The sequence below is a fragment of the Falco naumanni genome, chromosome 11 (genome assembly GCF_017639655.2).
Source record: "Falco naumanni isolate bFalNau1 chromosome 11, bFalNau1.pat, whole genome shotgun sequence".
In the NCBI taxonomy this organism is placed as follows: domain Eukaryota; kingdom Metazoa; phylum Chordata; class Aves; order Falconiformes; family Falconidae; genus Falco; species Falco naumanni.
Genome location: NC_054064.1, coordinates 24,395,676 through 24,416,763, shown reverse-complemented (window position 1 = coordinate 24,416,763; position 21,088 = coordinate 24,395,676). Strand labels below are relative to the sequence as shown.

Here is a 21,088-nt window from a genome sequence, read left to right as displayed (position 1 = left end):
AATCTGAGCTATTTCTAAGCATGGGGAAAATGATTTTATAAAACAAACGAAGGAAGAACCCCCCAGACTTCACCACAGAACCTTGTTCAGTCTATCAAGGCTGAAAAGACTGCAGAATATCCTTCTGAAATGGAGGATGAAAAATCTATTTTTGCTAAAGTGGCTCAGTTTTCTGTGGATGTGGAGTTAGTACTGTGCAGTCTCAGACCTTTGGGAAGCAAGTTGCTAACCACTTCCTCTTGTGTATCAGACCTGAAAATCCAGGAAGCACGTAGGGGGCAGTGTCCCAGAAACTTAGCCTCTTTTCTGGTGTTTTCCTAGCTCAAGAAGAGCAGTCAGAACAAGGAAAAGGCAAAGAATCAGGAAGAAGTACTTTTACCTCAGAGTTGAGGCACAGGGACTTGAAATTTTGGCATGGAACAGAGTGAATTATACAAATGGCCAGGAAATTAAGAGGTAGCTAGCAGAGTTAATGAGAAGGCAAATACCGTTGAAGACCACACTCCATGTGAGTTCCTGCTCACCTTCTACCTCTATTCATTCCCTGTTGGCAGACCTTGAAGCTTCTGTGTTAACGGAAAGCTGATTTCTGGGGAAGTGCTGTTGAGAGCATCTCTCTGCCTGTAGGAGCTAAGTTCCTTCAAATTCTTTCCCATTCCCTGCAAACCCCAAATTATTCTACCGCAACACCCAAGATTCCTAACTGTCCTCCCAGAGGAAGTGTGCTGATTTAGCTGCTGTATATAGATTCAGAGCTTTTAAATTGTCCTCTTTTTAGTTTAAATTTGCATTGTTGGAACAAATATTCTTTTAAGTCTGTGAAAGAATTTTTAAAAATTTTTTGTTCCTCAGCCAAAACATTGCTACTATGTATATGTATAACTAAAATAGTTATGTAAAAAAAAGTAATGTATAACTAAAATAGGTGTTTTATAAGTCTGTATATAGACATTGACCTCTCCAACTTAGCTTGTTCATTCAAATTGGCTGGGTATGCAAAAGCTGTGTAAAATTAAAAATTAATGAAAGCACACAATAGACACAAGAAACCTGACAAGTAACAATAAACCTCATCAACTTAACATGCAATCATCCCACCTAAAACCAATAAGCATGCCAAACAGGCAAGACAGGTTGTATGCAGAAGGATTCTAGATTACCTTGTTACAGTGCATGAAAGATGTAGTTCAACCAGTTTCATTTTAAAGCCAGTATTGCCACTGGAAGGAGGAGTCCCATGCATATGAGCTTGCGGTTGGTTTCAACTCTCAGTGCTGGTTTCTATATCCTTCTCCACCTCCTTTCTGATCCTTTATGCTCTGGGATTACTGGGTGACTGTGGGTGAGGCATCTGAGGAGCTCGTGTGCATGGGCAGGGGGGGAAGCAGGAGACAAAACATCTGTGGGCTATTTTTCTACTCACTCAGTCCCTCGATATTGTTTACCACGCTTAACTGTGGTGTTTCCAGTGCTACCCTATACTTCAAACTAGGACAGGAATAGGCAACTCGGAAGTGTTAAGCCAGGCACACACCTGAAATGTGACACTTTCCTCCCAGTCCATCCCTGTGTGGAATTCATGGGGCTTTGTGTCTAGGTGAGAATGTTTACCTGAAATGTGCCCCTTGTTCTTGCAGATGTGGTGTACAAATAGAACTTGGAAATGGGTATCACTTGCTGCCTCAGACCTACCAGTGCACCTCACCTGCAAAAAACATACCCAGCTTTCTTCTTGCATCTGCTTATCATGGGTTCGGCTGTTCTTTCTGGAACTTGCTATCACAGCTAAAGAAGTCTTTTATTGGAAAAGATGAGCACAGTCTCCTGGAGTAAAAGGAGGCAGGCTTCCATTGCTCAAAATATAGGTAGCTTGTATGGACCTACATCATAAAGTAGATTTCTGTTTTAAATTAGAAAGGTGATGACAGTTTTAAATTCTTGCATCACAGACTCTTTTAACTGAATCTCTATAAACATGAATGAATTTACCATGATGGTAGTTCAGGGCTTTAAGGACTACATGTTTTCTGTTTATGAGCTGCAGGTGCTGATGTAGGAAGAAAATAATGGTGTGGTGGGTTGACCTTAGCTGGATGCCAGGTGCTCACCAAGCTGCTCAATCACTCCCCTCCTCAGCTGAACAGGGGGAGAGAACAAGATAGGGGTGGGGGGGCAAAATGGGGAAACCCCTTGTGGGTCAAGATAAAGACAATTTAATGAAACAATAGCAAAAGTTCTGTATGAGGAAGCAAAGGAAAAACAAAAGGTGTTATTCTCTACTTCCCATCAGCAGGTGATGTTTGACCACTTCCTGGGAAGCAGGGCTTCCAGTATGTGTAGCAGGTGCTCTGGAAGACTGTCATAAGTAACAAATGCCCCTCCTTCCTCCTCCTCTCTTTTTAGCTTTTATATCTGAGCAGATGTCCTATGGTATGGAATATCCCTTTGGTCACTTGGGGCCAGCTGTCCTGGCTATGTCCCCTCCCCAGATCTTGCCCACTCCCAGCCTACTGGGCGGGCTGGAGTTGGAGAGGCAGCCTTGATGCTGTGCGAGCGCTGTTCAGCAGTCACCTAAACACGGGGTTGTTATCAACACCTTTCTAGCTACCGATACAGGCACAGCACTGTGAGGGCTGCTGTGGGGCTCAGCCAGACCCAATACAAATAAGAACACAATTTCCATGAATACTACCAGTATGCTTGTAGGAATGCCCAGCTGCAAGGAAATTCAAGGGATTGGCAAGCCTTACACTATTGTGACAACTCCTTTCTAATAGTAGCACACATCTATATAATATTGGTCTGTTTCATGATGACAGATGGGCTAGTTTGGGAGTATCAAGTTAGAAATGGCCATAATCATGCATTTCTGACTGGGGAAGGTAACTGAATGGTGTGCTGCTTCTGCACCATTGCTAGAGAAATCCTCTTTTTTTCATGCTGACACTCTGCAGCCACTACTAACATCCTAGATGAGGTGATACCGTGTTCAGTAACCTCTCTGCTTTGCAGCTGGGGTTGGTATGAATGCTTTCTGTCCATTGAATTTATAATCTGATTAGTAGTCTTGGTTCTGAAGTAGATATTGAATACCTCTGAAATTTGCCCTGCAGCTGTAACCAGCAAGTCCTCATAACATGTTCTGTGGAACAATGACACCAGCCATTGCAGTGGGAAAAAAAGAGGGATATGGATGGAATGAAGGTGGGTTTCATAGGTCTTGGCGTAGGAAACTTTTTCTCTCCCTGGACAAGTAAGTGGCTTCCTTCACTTGTACGAAGAAGCTGATAACTTTTTTTTTTTTTGACTTCTCAAGCTCTGTTACCATCAGTTGCAAAAGAAGAGCAAACTACCTTTTCATATTTGGATAGTATGCTTAAAGTGATCTGTCTGATAAAGACTACAGAAATCAAAGTATACATCAAGTTGTTTGTCATGGAGGTTCTCGACATAGTTGTACTACAACATTACTGTTTTTTCAGTCTTGCATTTCATATCCTTACTGTTTTTTGCTTGTATCCTATAGGTAAGGCACAGAACTTCAGACCAGGTAATGGCTTTGAAGATGAACACACTGAACAGCAACAGAGCAAATATGCTGAAAGAGGTTCAACTTATGAATAGACTCTCACATCCAAACATCTTAAGGTATACTGGCTTTTTTTTTTTGAATTGCATAGGGATAGGTTGTCTTCAGTAGAGCTTTCCTATTTCTAGTTTTTATTTATTTATCTTTTATTACAGCTGTATCTGTTGTCAGTGTATTAGGATTCACTTTTAATTTAGTGGAAGAAGGGAGGGAGAAAGGAAAGACTTGAGCAAACTGAAAATCCACATGATTTTGGTATTTGGAGTTTACCAGTAATGAGTAACTTTATTTCAGAGAAAAATAAGCTTTCATATTATATTTTTCTGATGAATCAGTAAAATCATAGACTCATTTAGGCTGGAAAACACTTTTAAGATCAAGTCCAACAGTAATATCAAGAGTAAAATTTGGCTTCTCTTCATTAATTTAAATGATTGCAAATTTAGCACCATTCAAATAATCTATGGTTACTAATCTCTCAGATTAACAATGCAAAGTGCCATAGCTTCCTCATATTTTTAGGTCTGCTTTATAGTTCTTAGTGTTTTCTTCTCCTAGTATTGCAAGGTGGGATAAGGAGGACTGAAGAAAAGAAGCTAGGGTTGAACTAACCTGATTTATCTACTCTTGGAATGAAAAAGGTAGTTCTGGTTTTGCAATAGATTACTGGATGCAAATCCAAAATGTTTCAATGTGTATCTTGTTCCTTGAATCTTTTCAGTCTTGGTTACTCCTTTATGATGATGTGACAAGCAATTAACATAATTAGCTAAAGCCGTAACAGTAAGAAGTTTAAAGGTGTGATGACAGTGCACCAAATAACTGGTTCTCCTAAACTGCTGTTGCACAGCTGGGATCCATTTTGATAGTCTCAGGCAGTATAGCTATTTCTGAAAAGTTTTGGAGACACTGAACTTTAACTTAATTTTCACTTCTTCACTGGACTGTTAAATAGTACAGACATAGGACTGATTCTTAAAATCCTTTATAACCAACTTTTCTGATCCTTGAAATCTTGATTCAGTCTTCATCAGCTGATGTGTAACAATATTATCTTGTTCATTTCCTTCAGTGTTTGAGGAGACTATCAGAAGCATTTGCACTATCTGTAGGGAGCATTCATTAATTCATGCCTATTTTCTGTTATTTTTTTCTTAAAACCCCCAAAACCTGTGAACTTAGAGATTTTTTTTACTTATAGTAATCTGTATTGGTTTTATTGCAGTGTATTTATTCAAGTGTTGTAGTAATCTGTCCCTAATTGGAATTCTTAGTCTGTTTTCTCTTCTCCAAGGTGAGGTGAGTTCCCAGCAACTCATCTGTCTGTTCTGTTTTGGGTTTTTTTTTTTTGTTTTGTTTTGTTTGTTTTTTGTGGTTTTTTTAAAATGATGTCAGATACCTGGCTTTTTAGGTTTCAAGACCATTAGTGCTTTCTTATACCTGTCCACCACTTCCTTTCCCTCAGAACCCTTAGATAAGCAGCATATGGTGGGGACTGATACATCAGCATTTTTAGTAAGGTTTGTGGAAAGAGTAACATTCATAGGATTGGTATTGTCAAATCGTGACAGTACACTTCATCATTTTCTTTATCAGTGTTGTGTGGTTTGTAAATCTTATTTTAAAAAACATGTAGCTTTACAACTCTTCAAAGTAAAGGATTTAACTTGGGTTGGGATGAGGGAAAGTAGGAAAGAGATAGTTTGACAGGCAAAGAACACAGAGTTGCAGCTTAATGTAACCCTGCCCCCCTCCCCTTGAATGGAGTTAACACAAGTGTTGCTGAGAACAAAAGTTAGAGTGCTCAGTTCTGACCAATTGCTGAAATTTAAATGTCCAATGTTTAAGAGACCATACTCATGATATACCTGTCCCCTCTGGCCTTAGAGCCTATAAATAATTTGAAGGCAGCAGTGTTGCACAGATGGTCCTGAAGAAAGAACAAGAATATATTGATTTATGCATGAAGCAGAAAAGGAATTCCATTTGGTCTCCCAATTAATACATAGAATAGAGATAGAGAAATTGAAAAAGAATGGACAGAGAAATCTTTTCTTTTCTCCCATGTGCTCAACTAAGCACTTGTGAGTGAATACATAAGAATTAAATTAATTAAGTAGAAATGGTTTATCTTTTCATAATTTGTTTTGAAGAGTAAATACACTTTATTAATTGCTTGATTTGAGGCTTTTTCAAAGAGAGGTTGGTTCTCTGGTAAGAAGTACTGCCTTTTCTTATGTATTAGGTAAATACCCTTGCTGCAAGGGGTAAGGATATTCCTACAGAAAATGCAAATGAGAAAACTGTATTTAATTTTAGTCTATTATTTTATTGAATAACACCACACAATAAAAGTGTTTGGTTTTTTCCTGTAGGAGATAACTTGGTGGGTTTGTGTGTTAGTTATGTGTCATTTTACTTTTGGTTTAAAATCACTTACTGCAGTGTTCCCAGTCCCTTTATATCTGGGAGAAGATTTTATCCTTTTTAAATGTTACCTGCCTATGTGTCTACATATATCTGTATATTTACACACACATGCACGCAAACATCTGTATTTGTTTCCGAAACATAGAAATCATTGGTGCTTCTCTACTAGTGTTGTAAAAATTAATTTAGAACCTATTTCCCACTTTAGAAACACATTAAAAATAATATTTGATAATAACTTGCTTTTATAGTAGAGTGAGGTTAGAGGTGAAAACGTGTTGTCAAATAAGAGCAGCTGGAGTAGTATTGCTGAGATGTCACTAGGAAGATGTTCTACAACAACATGTTCCTGCTGAAACACTTTCTAGGATTATTTTTGGAAATTAAGCTTGTATTGTATTTACAGGGAATGATCCTCTTGCAATAAGTTCTAATGTGTAACTTCTCCTTTCCAGGGACTATGAGCTGCCTCAGTTTGCTGTTAAATATTCTGTTCTTAACTTAATTTCTGTCCTTTGAAGTTCTTCCTCTGTTATTACTAAGTAAGCTGTTTTGTCACTAGTATTGAGTTTAGTTATTTATTGATTAGTCACTGGATCTCTTCCACATGCCTTGATGTACTCTGATTTTATGTACTGTATACATCTGAGCTGCTTCATCTTCTGCAGGCTCTAGGACTACCTACCCTTGACTTACGCTGTAAACAAGTTACTTTCCTTAGTGCCGATCTGTTGTTTGCCAATAGGGATAATAGTGGATTTTTAGGCTGAAACGTTGAGATCATGTTGTGCAGCGGTTAATTGTAGCAGGCAGAGGGCTGTGAGGTGCTCTGCTATCAAATGGCTTGTAAAATTTATGAAACTGGATAGATACTGGCTTTATGGTATCCAAATTCTGCTCTCAGATTTTAACATATGCAGTTCAGTCAGTTAATGTTTTAGAAACTGAATGTCAGATTGACCAATGATGCATTTATTGTAGTATACCCAAATCTTCCTCAATCTGGGTACATGGTTATGATTTTGAACAACTTGATGCTTTGGTACCTAAAATTTGTAACGGAATCGGTATTTTTGTCCTAGAACTCTTCCCTGGTTTCTATGGATTAAGTAGTATGGAAAAGAAGAGATTCCTTTTCCTAGTAGCCAAAGATCCTTGTTATCCTTTGGGTGATTAAAAACCCCATCTCTTTGCCAGTGCTCTGAACTACGTAGCAACTTTTTACAAGCTATCAATTCCAGTGTACCCACAGTTAATGTAAAGGTGTTACTGCAAATATTCTTGTATTTTTTGCTATCACTTGCACTGATGTGAATAATAAATATTGCTGACTATTGGAAACTGCTTTTGCTTCTGTGCTGTACATATCAGCTCATTTTCATAGTTATGGATACCTTTTTGAGTTTCATCTCCTAGCCTGCCGTCACTGTTCTGGAGTGTGAGTTTGTCTGTACTTGCTGACTTGCTTCCATTCCTTAGCTCGGTAGAGATTACCTAGAGAGAGGTCTGTGCTTTTTGCCATAGTGACACTTCTGTACTACTACAGCAGATGGAGTTGTGTCAAGGCAGTTCAGTTTCTCTGCTTCTAATACTTGGTGAAATATAAATCTTGTTATTTAGGCTTTAAAAATAACATGTTTCTGGGCATGGGGCGAAAGGCTAACTTTAAATATCCCCACTCATTTCAGTATTTCTGTGTTCAAATTCTGCTCTTGGCCTGCTATGTAGATCCATCTTGATCAGAAGACTGATGTAAGTGAAAAGCTTAGTTTTCTCTTACCGAGTCCCCAGTTAGTATACTGTCCCTATGGTAGCATCATAAAGATTCAAGTGGTCAAACACACACACACACACTTGCTCATTTGAGCTTCAGTGGGTTCTGGATCATCTGGACAATCTCTGCCTTCCACTCGTTTTCCACCGAGTGTGTGTATATATATATAGAAATATTTTCTAATGCATTTTTCATCAAGAAAATGAGAAACTATTAGAGGGATTATTTTGGCAAAAACGGAACCTCTTTGTCAGTCTCTTAAGGATATTTTGGAATAGAAGACTCCAGCTCTTGCAGCTACACTGGCATGATGGAAAAAAGTAAAGGGGTTTAGAGGGTTTTTGTTTGTCTCCCTCCCTCTTGCTTCCTGTGATTCCAGAGGCAGAGTAAATGTTAACCGTAATGTCGTAACTTCTTGTTCAGTCACTGTCAGGTGATCATAAGAAGCTATGTATGAAAGAGCTACTTTTGTTTTGCTTTTTTTCCCCAGGGACCAGCTTAGGGACATTTTAGGAGTGGACAGGGCAAAAGCAGACTGATGGTGTTCACGGAGTGTTCTGCTGTGTTTCTACCATCAACCTCGTCTCCAATCTCCATGTGACTCCTGCATGCAAGCTAAACATAGAGAACTAAAATGCTTTTCTACCTCTGATCTACACTTCTCCCTGCCCTGGGTGTGGGATGTGCTGGCTTTATCACATCTTCCTCAAAACAGATGGTGAGAACAGGAGTGGGAAAGTGAGGTGGAGTTCTGGTTTGCACCATGCGTTGTTTACTATAGCCACATTAGTACAGGTTAGCTGATACATGGCAAGACTGCAGTTGCTGGGGTTAGGGAAAACAGCAGTTGGGAGCATTTCTTCACGGCCACATATTAGCTTGTGTCCCATTTAAAGTGCAATGCTGTTCAAGGCACGGGTTAGATCTGGTACCAGGGTTATGAAAGGTCTGGTAGATGCTTGTAAATGTTTTTTACTGCTTTGCTGCTTCTCTGAATGCTGCTGTGCTGCCATAGTTGTGAGTTTTTACCCAAATCAAAATAAGAAAATAAGGCTGGAAAGGACTCAAGAAATCTGTCCTTGTGTCCTAGGCTGGGAGCCTTAGGTCTGCAGCCCGAGAGACCTGATACCTTTTCATTCTGGTAATGTCTTACAGGTGTGTTTCTCTCATTTTCACAAATGCAGTGGTATGCTAACACAGACTCTCAATCTGCTGTGCTGTCTCTTAAATTAGTGTATCTTCAATTTTGAGATAGAATTTCAGTCATTAATATCACTACTGTTTGCATGAAAAAGTATTTCTTTATTTGATCTGTACCTTGGGGACTTCATTTGAAACACTGTGTACACAGAAAGCCTTAGCTCATGTCTTAAGTGCTCTCATGGGAGTACTTGGAGGTATTACTGCGTGTTTGGCAGAGAGTGTGCAGGCAGATTGACTCATTGATTAAATCCACCTTCTTGTGTGTGCACACACACAAATAAGCAAGCAGTGTGCGCATTACATGAACTTTGAAGGAGAGTTTTATTTAGTCTCCTTTCAGACAGATCTAGTACCCTTGGGATGCTGTACCAGGGTTGTTTTGTGTGCGGTTTTCTCCTTTCAGACCTTCCTTTTTGTGAAAGTACTTGTGATGGACTTTGTTACAATAGGCAGAGGGATGGCTTTTGTCTCTTAACATCCTTTGTCCTGTATTGAGCAATGTTTTAACAGAAAAGACAAATATTTTTACTTCTCTCTCTGCGATGTTGTTATCAAAAAGGAGTATTTTAGAAATGCTGTGCACAAGACAGGAAAGAGGCTGTATGTGTTGTATATAATATGTTACAGTTTCTGTATTTTGTTAAATGCCTTACATCTATGTCTACAATCAAAATGCAAGTGTAGAAATTTTAAAATAAGTTTTTAATCTAACATGGTGACTAAAGCATTAAGGAGGGTCTTAACACAGACTTTACATTCTTACTCACCCTCTCCCTTCTTCAACAGTCAGTGCAGTGAAGTATGTGTATCTTGACCTTGGTTCTGTTAGTGTTACTGAGCTCATAGGAGAGACTTTTGCCTTGGTGTGTTTGTTTTGTTTTTTATGTTTGATGTATCATCAAATGGCTGAATTTTCTCATACAAACAGTAAATTTCAGAGGGCATCGATTTTTACTATGTTGGACTCTAGCTGCCCCAGGTTTATCCACAGAACAGAAATGTGTCCCAGTGAACTTCCTTTAATGGGAAACATGTGTTCAGTGTCTAGATGTCCGCAGTGGCTTTATAATCTGGATATTAGTTTTCCTTGATTTATCAAGAAGGCAAAGATTGCAGGCTGATGCTACAGTTCTTTGTCTCCCCCTTCCCGTCCAGAATTTTCTCCCTTGCAGTCTCACTGAACTGAGAGAAGTTTGGGTAATGGCTCTAAGAAATATCCAGAGTACCTTCTCATGCTCTTTTCTAGGAGGGCAGATATTCCAGACTGAGGAATAATCTGGTTTATGGAAAGAGACTTCCAACATCTGAACGTTGCTGACATTTGTTAGAAAGCATTTTGTGGTGGAAGTGTTCTGCATTGTATTTATAGGGTAGACTCAAATAGCATCCTTCATATTTGCAGCTTCTGGGGAAACTTTTCCAACCACTAGTTAGGATTTTGGAAGTGCTTCAGCTTTCCTGATAAGGCCACATACACTGTCTTGAAAATAAACTTCCTGAAATCTGCAAGTGGTCTCCTGTTTTGTGGATGACTGGCTCATTGAAGCTTCTGCCAACTAGCAATGCTTATAGGAAACGTAACCTTTGGCTGACAAGACATTCTGCTGATGTTCACCTACAAGCGCATTTTGGCTCTGGAGACAGTGCGTCTAGCCAACAGGAATAATCTCAGCTGTACTGGACCAGCATGTCAGCTTCCTATCCGCAGAACTTGCATTCTCATCTAGGGCAATCTCAGAAATGTAAAATTTTATGTGAAGTCTTGCTTGGTAATTGTATTTCCTGGTAGCAGCTGTGTGTATTATCTTTTAGTGAAAATGTTTTCCAACAGTGTTTTGTAGCAGTACTTGGCTTAACCAAGAGGCTTATTATTGCTTGATACAGCAGCTAGGAAGAAGTTTTCCAGGAATATGGATCACTAGAGGTCTATTATATCAATCTATTTTCCAGAGTCTGAAAACTGAGCTTCTTGACACAAAGTTTAAATGGTTTCAGTATGTTGCTTGTAAACTCATTAATTCTGTCTTTATCAGTGTATCTGGTTTCTCTTTTCCTGGGTAATAACTTCTAAATACGTGGGGGTTATAAATGTGTCTTTATGTCCAGCTTTCTTCCATGAGATCATGATATTGAGCTTTGGTTTTAATTTCTGATTTAAAATTAGAGATGTATGTCTGTTTCCCAGTAGAAACCCTAAACGCTTAAGAATTCTTGAACTCTTACTCTTGGTAACCTGAGCCAGTGTGTCTTTTCTTCCTTAAGTGTAGGTTCACAAAGGTAATGAATGTTTCCATTGAGACTTCCCTTGACCAAGACAGGTTGGCAGAAGAAGTTAAATTCTACCAGTCTTTGGGTGACAGTGTTGTTTTTCGTATTGGTAAAGATGAGACAAGAAAATTAAGTTTGGCAAAATTTTGATAAATTCTTAAATCACATTCATATTTTAGAAATAAGTCAAATACAGTGAATTCCTAATATGAAAGTACTTAATACACCTTTACAAAAGAAGAGTTGACATATAGATGAAAACATTATTACTTTCAATTACTTAGCCTCATTTTTTGTTGAATTGAAACACTGGGTTAACCTTGTGTCATTAGCATGTTTCATAAAAGAGAAAATACTTTCAAAAGTTGTCTAATAGTGGAACTTATATTTTGGATTTTTTTTCAGTTTTTGTTTGTGAATAAAGCTATTAACACCATGCCCAATAGCTCTGGAGCCTTTCAGAATGCTGCATTAAGGAAGAAACAGATTTTTCAGCTCTGTAAGAGTCTGGATTTCTTAGTCTCAGGAGGCTTAATTTGTCAACTTGTTTACAAAATTGTTCATATACAGTTGCTGTGTGAAGTGAAACTCACAGCAGTGTTTTGAGTAGATGGTATATCTGAAAGAATCCTTCTTCCTTTTCCCCTGAACACCTGGTTGTGTCCCATTGTTTTTTCATTAAACAAAAGGAGCTGCATTTTCACTATCTCTTAAATTAAAATTTGCATATTTAATTCAGGGAATATTGTTTGAGGTGAGAGCAGGCAATAGCTGTTCAAGTACAAGTCCTGCTTCTTTGGTTATAAAAACCGATTTCCACAGCTAAGCTTATGCAAAGGACCTTACCTATATTATTTTTCTTTGGCTGCTTGTAATTTACCAGTCAGCTGTTAGACAAGAGAACAGTGAGGATCATTCATTTCTTCAAAAGCAGCTTAGCTGAACTAGTACTACATATGTCTTGCATAATTTTGTTTTTAAATTCGCTAGTGGTTGAGGTTATAAAAGCTCCTTTTCCTTCAAATTGTTCTCTACAAGATTCCCGTCACATTTAATGAAATCACGCATTTCTACAATTTGCTTGCAAAGTGGAAATTTCTGAACATTGTGGAAGTGACAGACAATGTGGATTTTGCTTGTTGAGACCAAAATCTAAATGATAAAAATGGAAATTAATTAATCTAAAAAGAACCAATACTTGAACTGTGCAGGGAGAGCTCTGAAGTGCCTACAATTTAAGTTTTACTGAATTTTCTCATGGAAGATGTTTACCATTAATATCAATTTGCATTTTGTCACTTAAGTTCAGCTTGTACGGTGGTAAAAATGAGCTTTCAGTTGTTCCTCATATATTCAATGTATGGCACGTTTTCTATTGCTTTCCGGAAAAACTGAGGGTGACAGTCATTACTATTAGCAGCATGATTCTGAACCTTGTGCAGCATAGGTAACCTTTTGTGGGATATGTGTACGCTGGATACTGTTGAAACTTGCTTCAATCCAAGTGTTGGAAATGGGGGGTTGGGGAGGGGAAGTATATTGCACGTATGTGCCCTCATATTCCTGAGTGGTTAGGAATGGGATAGGAAGAAACATCTTTATGCTTAGGCAGCAAAATGCAAAGGGAAGTAATATTCTATTTATGCAGATCAACAGTGAATTACTTGGCTTAAACTTCCTTAAACCAGAACTCTGAGGCTGTTCCTGTAAATCATTATATGCTGGCCTTTGCTTATAGTCAAATTAGGAACTTTCCATCTTGAGTTTGAGCTGTCTCCTGTGCTCTCTTGGAACTGCTGATGCAAATTGTATTGTAGTGTAGACACATGATTTTGTTTTGTGCTGTTTAAATAATCAGCCTTGAGGTGTGCCATATCTGTGAGGCTGACTTTTTTTTTTTTTTTTTCTTTTTCCTTCTCTCTTGGCATATCCAGTACTACTTAATCTCTTAGTTTCTTTAAAGAAAAAAAACAAATGAATGAGGGGGGGGGAAAAAAGCCCAAACCACTTTTCTTTTCTTGTTTCTTGTAGGTTTATGGGTGTCTGTGTGCATCAAGGACAGCTGCACGCACTTACTGAGGTAAGACTATTTCATGATATACATACTGAATATGCACCAGTTCTCAGGCCAGATTCTGCAATGGCTGTTCACCTTGAGCGATAGTTTCTTTTATGGTGATTAGTGAGTTAATCACATGCTGCTTGCATTGCAGTGGGAAGACTGCAGGATCAGGCCTCAGAACTGTACTTTGCTCATAGCCCTTGTATGTCTTTTCTCGTCGGAAGTGCTTATTAGGATAAAAAAATTCACAGTAGGAAAATAAAATTTCACTGATAATATTCTAAATGAGAGACATGGACTACCGTTGAGCTTCTCCTAAATATTGTTTCAGTGACGTTGCATTGTATTTAAGTCTTACTTATCCTCTGGTTGTGTCTATGTTTCATAGGTGAATTGGGGATGTTTCAGCTGGGTGGTGTTAGTGTATTCAGTCCCTACCACTTCCTGATTTGGAATACCATCAAGATCACAGCTTAATCTGGGTCCCATAAAAAGGAATTATTCCATTGCCCGTATACCCTGGCCAAGATACAGGTATCAAATGAGAAACTGAAGTTTCCATTCGTGTGAGTCTTCCCACTGGGTTTTACTGGGTTGTATGTTTAATCTCCCTGTAAACTGTTCAGGAAAACCAAGAAGGGTGTATGCTCTTGTCAGGAATAGCATTGCCCGTTTTGAGTCAAAATCAAGAAAATAGTTTTCCTGCTGTTTTAGTTTGAGTATAGATTGAGGAGAAACTCATGGTTTATAAAGGTACTGTTTCATATTTACTTCTATTTTGTAGGAACTGCTTAATTAAAAGATTAACCCTTTTCCCACCCCCGGAAGACAAGTATGTTATTAGTTAGCAATTAAAACAGGTTCCTGGTATGCTTGCCAAGAGCTGCTGTAAAATGAGAAGATTGGATAGCTGTATGGAGTTATCAGGATACATGTGGCTGTGGCTTTCTATAGCTTTCATATGCAGCTCTGAGACAAAGATGCACATATGTGGGCAGTGAATTTCTTCGCCTTCTGGGGTGACAGGTCTGCAGTTCTTGTTCTAGCTACTATTCGAGTGATGCACACTAGTTCACAGTGGCCATATTTCTAGTGTGAGAGCAAAGGTACAGACACTTTCAAAAATTCCAAGATATAGTATGTGTGAGGTGTCCTTTGATATGAGTGGGACAGTTTATTTGATCTTCCCCCTGCCCTGTGCTTGGTAGAGGAAACTTCTAAGATTTGACGTTAGATGGCTGATCAGTTCTTGCAGGCAGGCTTTGCTAACGTTATTGCTAATTTCTTTTGGACCCCTCATCAGTTAAAACTGTAAGGTTTCAGACCCTTCCACTCACTTAATACATCCTAGAAGAGATAGAGCTTTATAACATTTCGCTGTACTAAATCTTAGCCAGTCTTCCTCAGTGTGTTTTTTTGGGTTGGTTGGTTAATTTGTTCCCCCCCTTCATCCCAGTTGCTTGCCATTTAACACCCCCCACCCCCCCCCCCCCCCCTCAGAAAGCCAAGAAAATGAAACCAGCACAGATGCTTCCTCATGGAGAACTAACTTTGTAGCTGCTTGCTTTGTTCAGCTATTTTTGTGTTCTTGGCAAGCAAATAAATCTAAGAAAGAGTTCAAAGAATAACTTTTTATAGTTATAATTCAGAATAACAGAAGAGATTCCTGAAGCATCTTGAGACCAAAGAAGAAAGGTTTTAGACTGAAGAGGGTTGCTGCAAAACTTTGAGAAACACAATAGTTTTAAGGACATATTATAAAAGTACATGTAGTGATCACTGGTTTTCTTATGTGGACCAAGGTGGACATGTAATACCTTCAATAGAAAAAAACCACAACCGAAGGCCATCATAAGTTGATGTTCTAGGGAATCCACACATAATTCTGTGCAATACAGTAGTTGTTCTTTAGTTTTACAGAGCTTTTAAAAGTTCAGAGCTGTGTGTGTTCCAGGTGGAATTAGTTGTGTTTTCTGGCAACAGTAATGGCATTTTTCCTCTTGAAGTGTGTGTGGAGTAATAGTTGAGTTCCGAAGACTTCTGGAGGTTAGAGAAGGGGGCTGAAATGGCTAGCTGAAGGAGTTACTAGTAAGATGGAGATGGTGGATCACTAGTTCAAATATAGCCCAGGAGGATAAACAAATCAGCCACTGTCTTGTGGCTTTTGTCAGCTTGTGGTCCATAAAGGTGGTCTCCTAGCTTCCAGTGCTCAACATAATTGATACTAGCCTGATGCTAGTGATGCTAGCACTCGGAGGATTTCTGCCAGGGTTTCACTTTGGGGATGACACTGTTGGTTCAAAGGCTTGTTGCTCAATAGGTGACTGAGTCACTGCAAGGAGAATCCTCTCTTGCAGTAGCCTATGCTGGACCTGTTCTGTAAGGAGCTTAATTATCCCTTCTTGTGTTTTGAGAGTACAGTTGATGATATGCTTAAGTAAAAGGCATACAGCATCACTTGGAACTTGTGTCTGAGGGCATGATGGGAAATTGTGTTTGTTTTGTGTTTATATGTTTTCATGACAGAAGAAGTTGAGAACTTGTGGCAAATGTTTGGTGAATGGATTTAAATGATCTGTACTTAGTAGCCTCCTGTGCTATTAACACACAGGGCAACAACCACAAATGGTGTTAGAGGAGCCCTGAGGATTTTATAAGCCTTCTAAGGGGCTACATTAGTAATATACAGCACTTTGTTATTGGAAGGCAGATTCCAAAGTGTTACAGATTTTTTTTCTTGCACGTTTAAACCCACGGGAGGCTAAACGCAGTGGAGCAGGTTTTTTGCTTGATGAAGGTGTTGATGGTATGTAGGCCTTGGGTTTTTCCCTTTTGGCAGCACTTTACATTGCTGTAATTGTCCTCTCTCAAGTGGCTTTTGTTTTTAAAACTGTTGGGCAAGAAGCAGTTTCTGTTTGTTTTGAGGTTTTTTACAAATACGAATGGAATTGTTTAATTACAGGCTGCACTAGGACTTTGGCCTTGTTCTGAATCCACAGTCTTATCAGTTTTGAAAATCCAGTATTGTTTTTGAAGTTCTACTAAAGCCAGAAACTATGGCATATGCCTCCTGAAGTAGTTCAGTATCTATCCTTAGAGTCACAAAATGGTTTAGGCTGGCAGAGACTTCTATCCTTGCAAGCGCATAGTTAAGAAACATTTAAGGGAAGTGAAGTAGATGCTTTGATAGGTGTACCACTCAGATGAGTTATTGCTATGCTCTTTTTCTGGAAAGCCAGGAACTGGGTATTCCTTTCTCAGTATTCAGCTCTAATCTGCAGCTAGTGGTTTGTTTCTGTAGCTACAAGAATCTGCAGGGCTTCCTGCTGTACTTGCATGCCTCTCCAACCTAATTTCAGCCTCTCCTTCAAGTGCCTCTCTGTTTTCGGGCCACTTTCCTAATCTGACAACTCTCTGTTTGCTTCCATTTCTTAATTTCCTGGCACACAGCATCCTCAGACTTGGAGAAACTTGCATACTAGCACAGGCTCTGGTGTCAGTTAGCATGATATCCTGCTGAGCATTCGGAGACCAGATCTGAGCCACTGCCAGGAGGTTAGCAGACAGCATACACTCCAGGGGACATGAAGTTGTGAGCCAGTTAGTGTGGAGCAGCCGTGGCTTAATAGCAATAGCGTATGATCTTACCCCAGACACATTTACCATGGAATGGATGCAAGCACCCATTTTAGATGGGAAGCAAATTTGTATGTGCATTTCAGGTTCTATAGGCCTATATTATTACATTGAAGCAGACAGCATGCAGTCTAGCGTATAAAAGCCACTTAATATCTTTTTATGGATCTTAAATTATTTGTTGAACTCTGTTAAACACGTTTATCTGAATTTCTAAGAAAGAGCTCAGGCTAAAATCTTGTTATAATTAGATGTATATATATGCACAGAATGAGTCATACAGCTTGATAATTCCCTCTTGAAGGAAGTGAAAACCCTGACAGCTATGTGTATAGAAGATGGGGAAGGGAGTTATTATGTGTTGATTGGGATATCTTGAAATTGCAGTGCTTCAAAAACAATAGTGAATTGTTACAACGGAAGTTTTATGGCTATTAATTCATACTTTATGATAGTAAAAAAGTGGACAAATGCTCTGCTGCCACATTCTGAAGCTGTAGCTTTACTTGCTTTGTGCAGGATCTGACATGCACTGGAGCTTTCTGAGCCAGGGAGAAGGGCCGTGGCAGTGTGATAGGAGCACACGGTCTGTGATGGAGGGGCAGACAGTATTGTTTCAGCTGGCAGCTGGATCTGCTGTCCGCCTGGCTGACATGCCTCTCCTGCAGCCTTTCAGCCTGCCTTCTTGCAGGTGCTGGCATCCTACCAAGTTAAGTCCTTCTGATTCCATCCCAAGTATCTGGTGCGGTATTAGGTGTTTCTTGGGTCTAAGAGTACATTTGGGCAGCCTTGGGTTTAAGGTCCTGTATATGTGGCATCGGAACAATGGTGAGATAACTTTAAGGGGCGAGCCTGCCTTTCTGTGCATCCCAGTGAGTGAGTTTTCCTTATTAGCTGCCCCACGTACTGCACCTTGCAGGGGCTTTGTGCAGAGGTGCATGAAAGTGCCCTGAAGTCTAAAATGTTTCCTGGGTGCTCAGAGTGGCGTTGTCAGCAATAATGCATGCTGGCACGTGTAGTATGGACAACAGAGTTTAATGCAGATGTATGTGGCAGAAAGTGCTGTAAGAAAAATCATGACTGGTGCTTTAACTTTTTTTTTTTAAGAGAATCCACAGAATTCTTTGAATGTGTGCAGATTTTCCGTTTAATTTGTGGGTTTTTTTATAGCTGTATCATAACCCCTAGGAACAAATTTACTACGGAAATCCTTCCAGACTTGTTAATTTTTATCTTGGGCAAGATAATGGCTATTTGACAATTTTGACATGTTGCACTGTAATAGCCTACTGGATTTGACACTGCTGTTTTTACCATCAACTACAATCCATTGTTTTGAGACAAGAATGCTGTTATGTAGCAATTGGAAAAGACTTTGCCACCCCCACCCAGTGTATCACTTTTACTACTAAAGCTCATCTTAATGAAAAAGCCTGTGGCTTTTGAAGAGAGGATTTTTTTCAATAAGCTCCTCTGTGATAACTGAAAACTTTCCTTCACTGCTTCTCCCAATAACAATAATGTAAGTAAACTATAAATGCATTTAGTGGAGTTTCAGGCCTTCAAAGATCTTCCTTTTTTTGTGTGTGTGTTTGGGGGTTTTCTTTGGTGTTTGTTTTACTTTTGAAGATAGCACTGATTGGGAAGAAAATCTTAAAATTCTCAGAATTGTTACAATTGTGCTGAATTATCCTTTTACAAGGAAGGGGAAGTAAGTTCTTCAAGCAAGAATGTCCTTCTGATATACAGCTTTCAGAAGCAGAATCTACCATTAAAAATATTTAATTGACCTTCTTTCTTTTTTCCTCCCCTCAGTTCTTAGGCACCTTTCTAAGGAGAGTCTTGGAATGGAGAAAACCAGACAGACATCACTTAGGTCTCCTTCAAAATCTTTATGCTACAGCAAAAATTGTAGGCATATGTTGCCTTCCAGATGGCAATTGCACTCTTCGGAGAGTTTTAAAAAACCCTGGAGCACCATTCCTGCTCCCTCCTCCCCTGCATCTCCTGTAACACTTGCTAATCCCTAATGTTACTTGACCAGTGTGATTCATATTGCTTGAATAACTTTGGTTTTACTTGTTTAGCAGTGCAAGTATTTAACTCTGTTGTAGTTCCTGGATAAGGTGGCTCTGGTAGTTGTCACTCAAAAAAAGAGAATAGCTGCAGTGCTAAGTTGATTAGCCTGAGCTTTGAGACAACTGAAGATGAAAGTTGTGTTAAAGGTGGCACCAATTAAAAAATTAAAAGAAATGAAAGGACTCTCAACTTCATTCTGTTAGAAAATGTTATGCATCTGCTGGATGCTGCCATCCAATTTATAGCAAAAAAAAAAAAAAAAAAGAAAAAAAAGAAAATTTTTAGGGAAGCCCTTTACTTCATGTAAGATTAAAGGTTTAGGTATTCCCAATGTGTACAGTCAAGCCATACTGATTAGAGGCTTCCAGATCAGTTTGTGTTCCTTAATATCTTGTGCTTTTCGTTAGCTACCCTCGCTTATTGAAATCTTCTTTAGGCACTTCATATAGTCTGTCTGACTGTAGTATTGAAAAAAGAAAACTCAGGAGGAAAAGCAAAAAAGCAAAGGGGTAGGGAAACTCTAGAGATGTTTTGGTCCTTTGTCTCTCCCCGGATCTGGTCTCTAATTCCCGTCCAACTTGGTCTCATTTGCATACATAAAGCATCTTCCTTGAGCGTATTGGAGGTCTCCAGCAGCATGTCAAGTTATTTACGTTATGGTCTTGTGAAACTGGCAACTGCTGTGACTGTATGGAGGAATGAAGTGAGCCACTGTGCAAACTTTCTCTTGGATGTTTTTGTTGACAGCTCTGAGAATGTACCTGCTAATTCTAAACATCTTCCTTTTGTGAGAATGAGTTTTGATGCAGAGTAGTGTAAAAAAGATGGAATTTACTTTGAAGTAACTTTAAAAAAAAAAGATTTATGTGCTATGATGACAAAGGATAAAACCCCCAAGCCTTCCATATGATTTTCAGCAGCCAGCAGCTGGCATTTTAAAATGCCTCCTGGCTGTGGGATGCTGCAGAAGGACTGCTGTTTAAACTTTGTAAGAGCTCCAAGTATGTGTAAAATTCTGCAGATTAAATTGATCCTTATGAACTTTTAGCCAATGAAAAGCACGATTTGTGGATTAATATTGTAATAAATATCTACTTTCATGCTTTATTCTTTTTGCCTTTAGTTCAGATATTTTTCATAGTATTCATTAAAGCTATGGCTTCGTTTTATTTGCTTCCCTGGGAACAGGAAGAAGAGGAGTTCTTTCAGTGGTGCTGTACTGGTTCTAGTGCTGGGAAGTGTAGAGGCATTGTGGGCCTTGGGAGGTATAAAACCCAAGTACCAGAAGTGGAAATTTAGCCTTACCCAAAACTATCTCGGAGGCATCAGGTCCTCTGTTAGTATGGTTCCTTTGTACTGCTCCTGGTATGGGCTTCAGTATTAGAACTGAATATATTTAATTCCAGGGATGTATGGATTATAAAACTAGAGTACCTATTGCTGTTATTTGCTTGCTCCTTTTGCTGCTTTTGTTGTAGGACTGGAAGTCCAGCCAGCACACATCTGTTAATTCCTCTGTTAATTTGGTGGTTTGGGTTCATTAGCTTTACCCTTACAGGAGTCATTAAGAGTCAGGCCGTCCTTGCATGTACTGGCTTTCAGGGTCAAGAGAAAACCATTCATCTGGACCCCAGGGATCTGACCTCTAGAGAAGAGTAACAGTAACCTTGTCTGATGCCGCAGTAGTTGCCCCCTCCCTTAATGGCTGAGGACTGTGTGAGAAGTTCTCTGTGAGACCTGAGGAGAAGAGTAGGGGTCATGGCAGCAGCAGTAGGGTTTAAAACAGAGCAGGGAAATAACTCTGGTGTTAGGAAGACTAGGCTAGTCTTTAATGTAAAAGGTGAGAAATTATTCCATTTCATTGCAACTGTTTTTTCCAGCACTAAAATAGAATGAATGTATCACATAAGATGTCTGTTAGGACTGTTCACTAACTGCATATTGCTTTGTTTCTATTCTTGAGAAAAAACAGTTACCTCACTGCAGAAATATTTTGCAAGCATTTAGTTGATGCTTTGAAATATCTAGTTAATTCTATCATCCTTTT

The 21,088-nt window shown here is 39.1% G+C and overlaps 1 protein-coding gene across 2 annotated transcripts in view; it reads left to right on the top strand.

Annotated features, from left to right (window-relative positions):
* TESK2 (testis associated actin remodelling kinase 2) overlaps window positions 1–21,088 on the top strand; it is an 84,444-nt gene that overhangs the window by 26,190 nt on the left and 37,166 nt on the right. For both annotated transcript variants that reach the window (XM_040610175.1, XM_040610174.1), the window contains exons 3-4: window positions 3,527–3,648; window positions 13,296–13,344. In XM_040610175.1, the coding sequence (XP_040466109.1) occupies window positions 3,527–3,648; window positions 13,296–13,344 (171 nt within the window). The remainder of the gene's footprint in view (window positions 1–3,526; window positions 3,649–13,295; window positions 13,345–21,088) is intronic.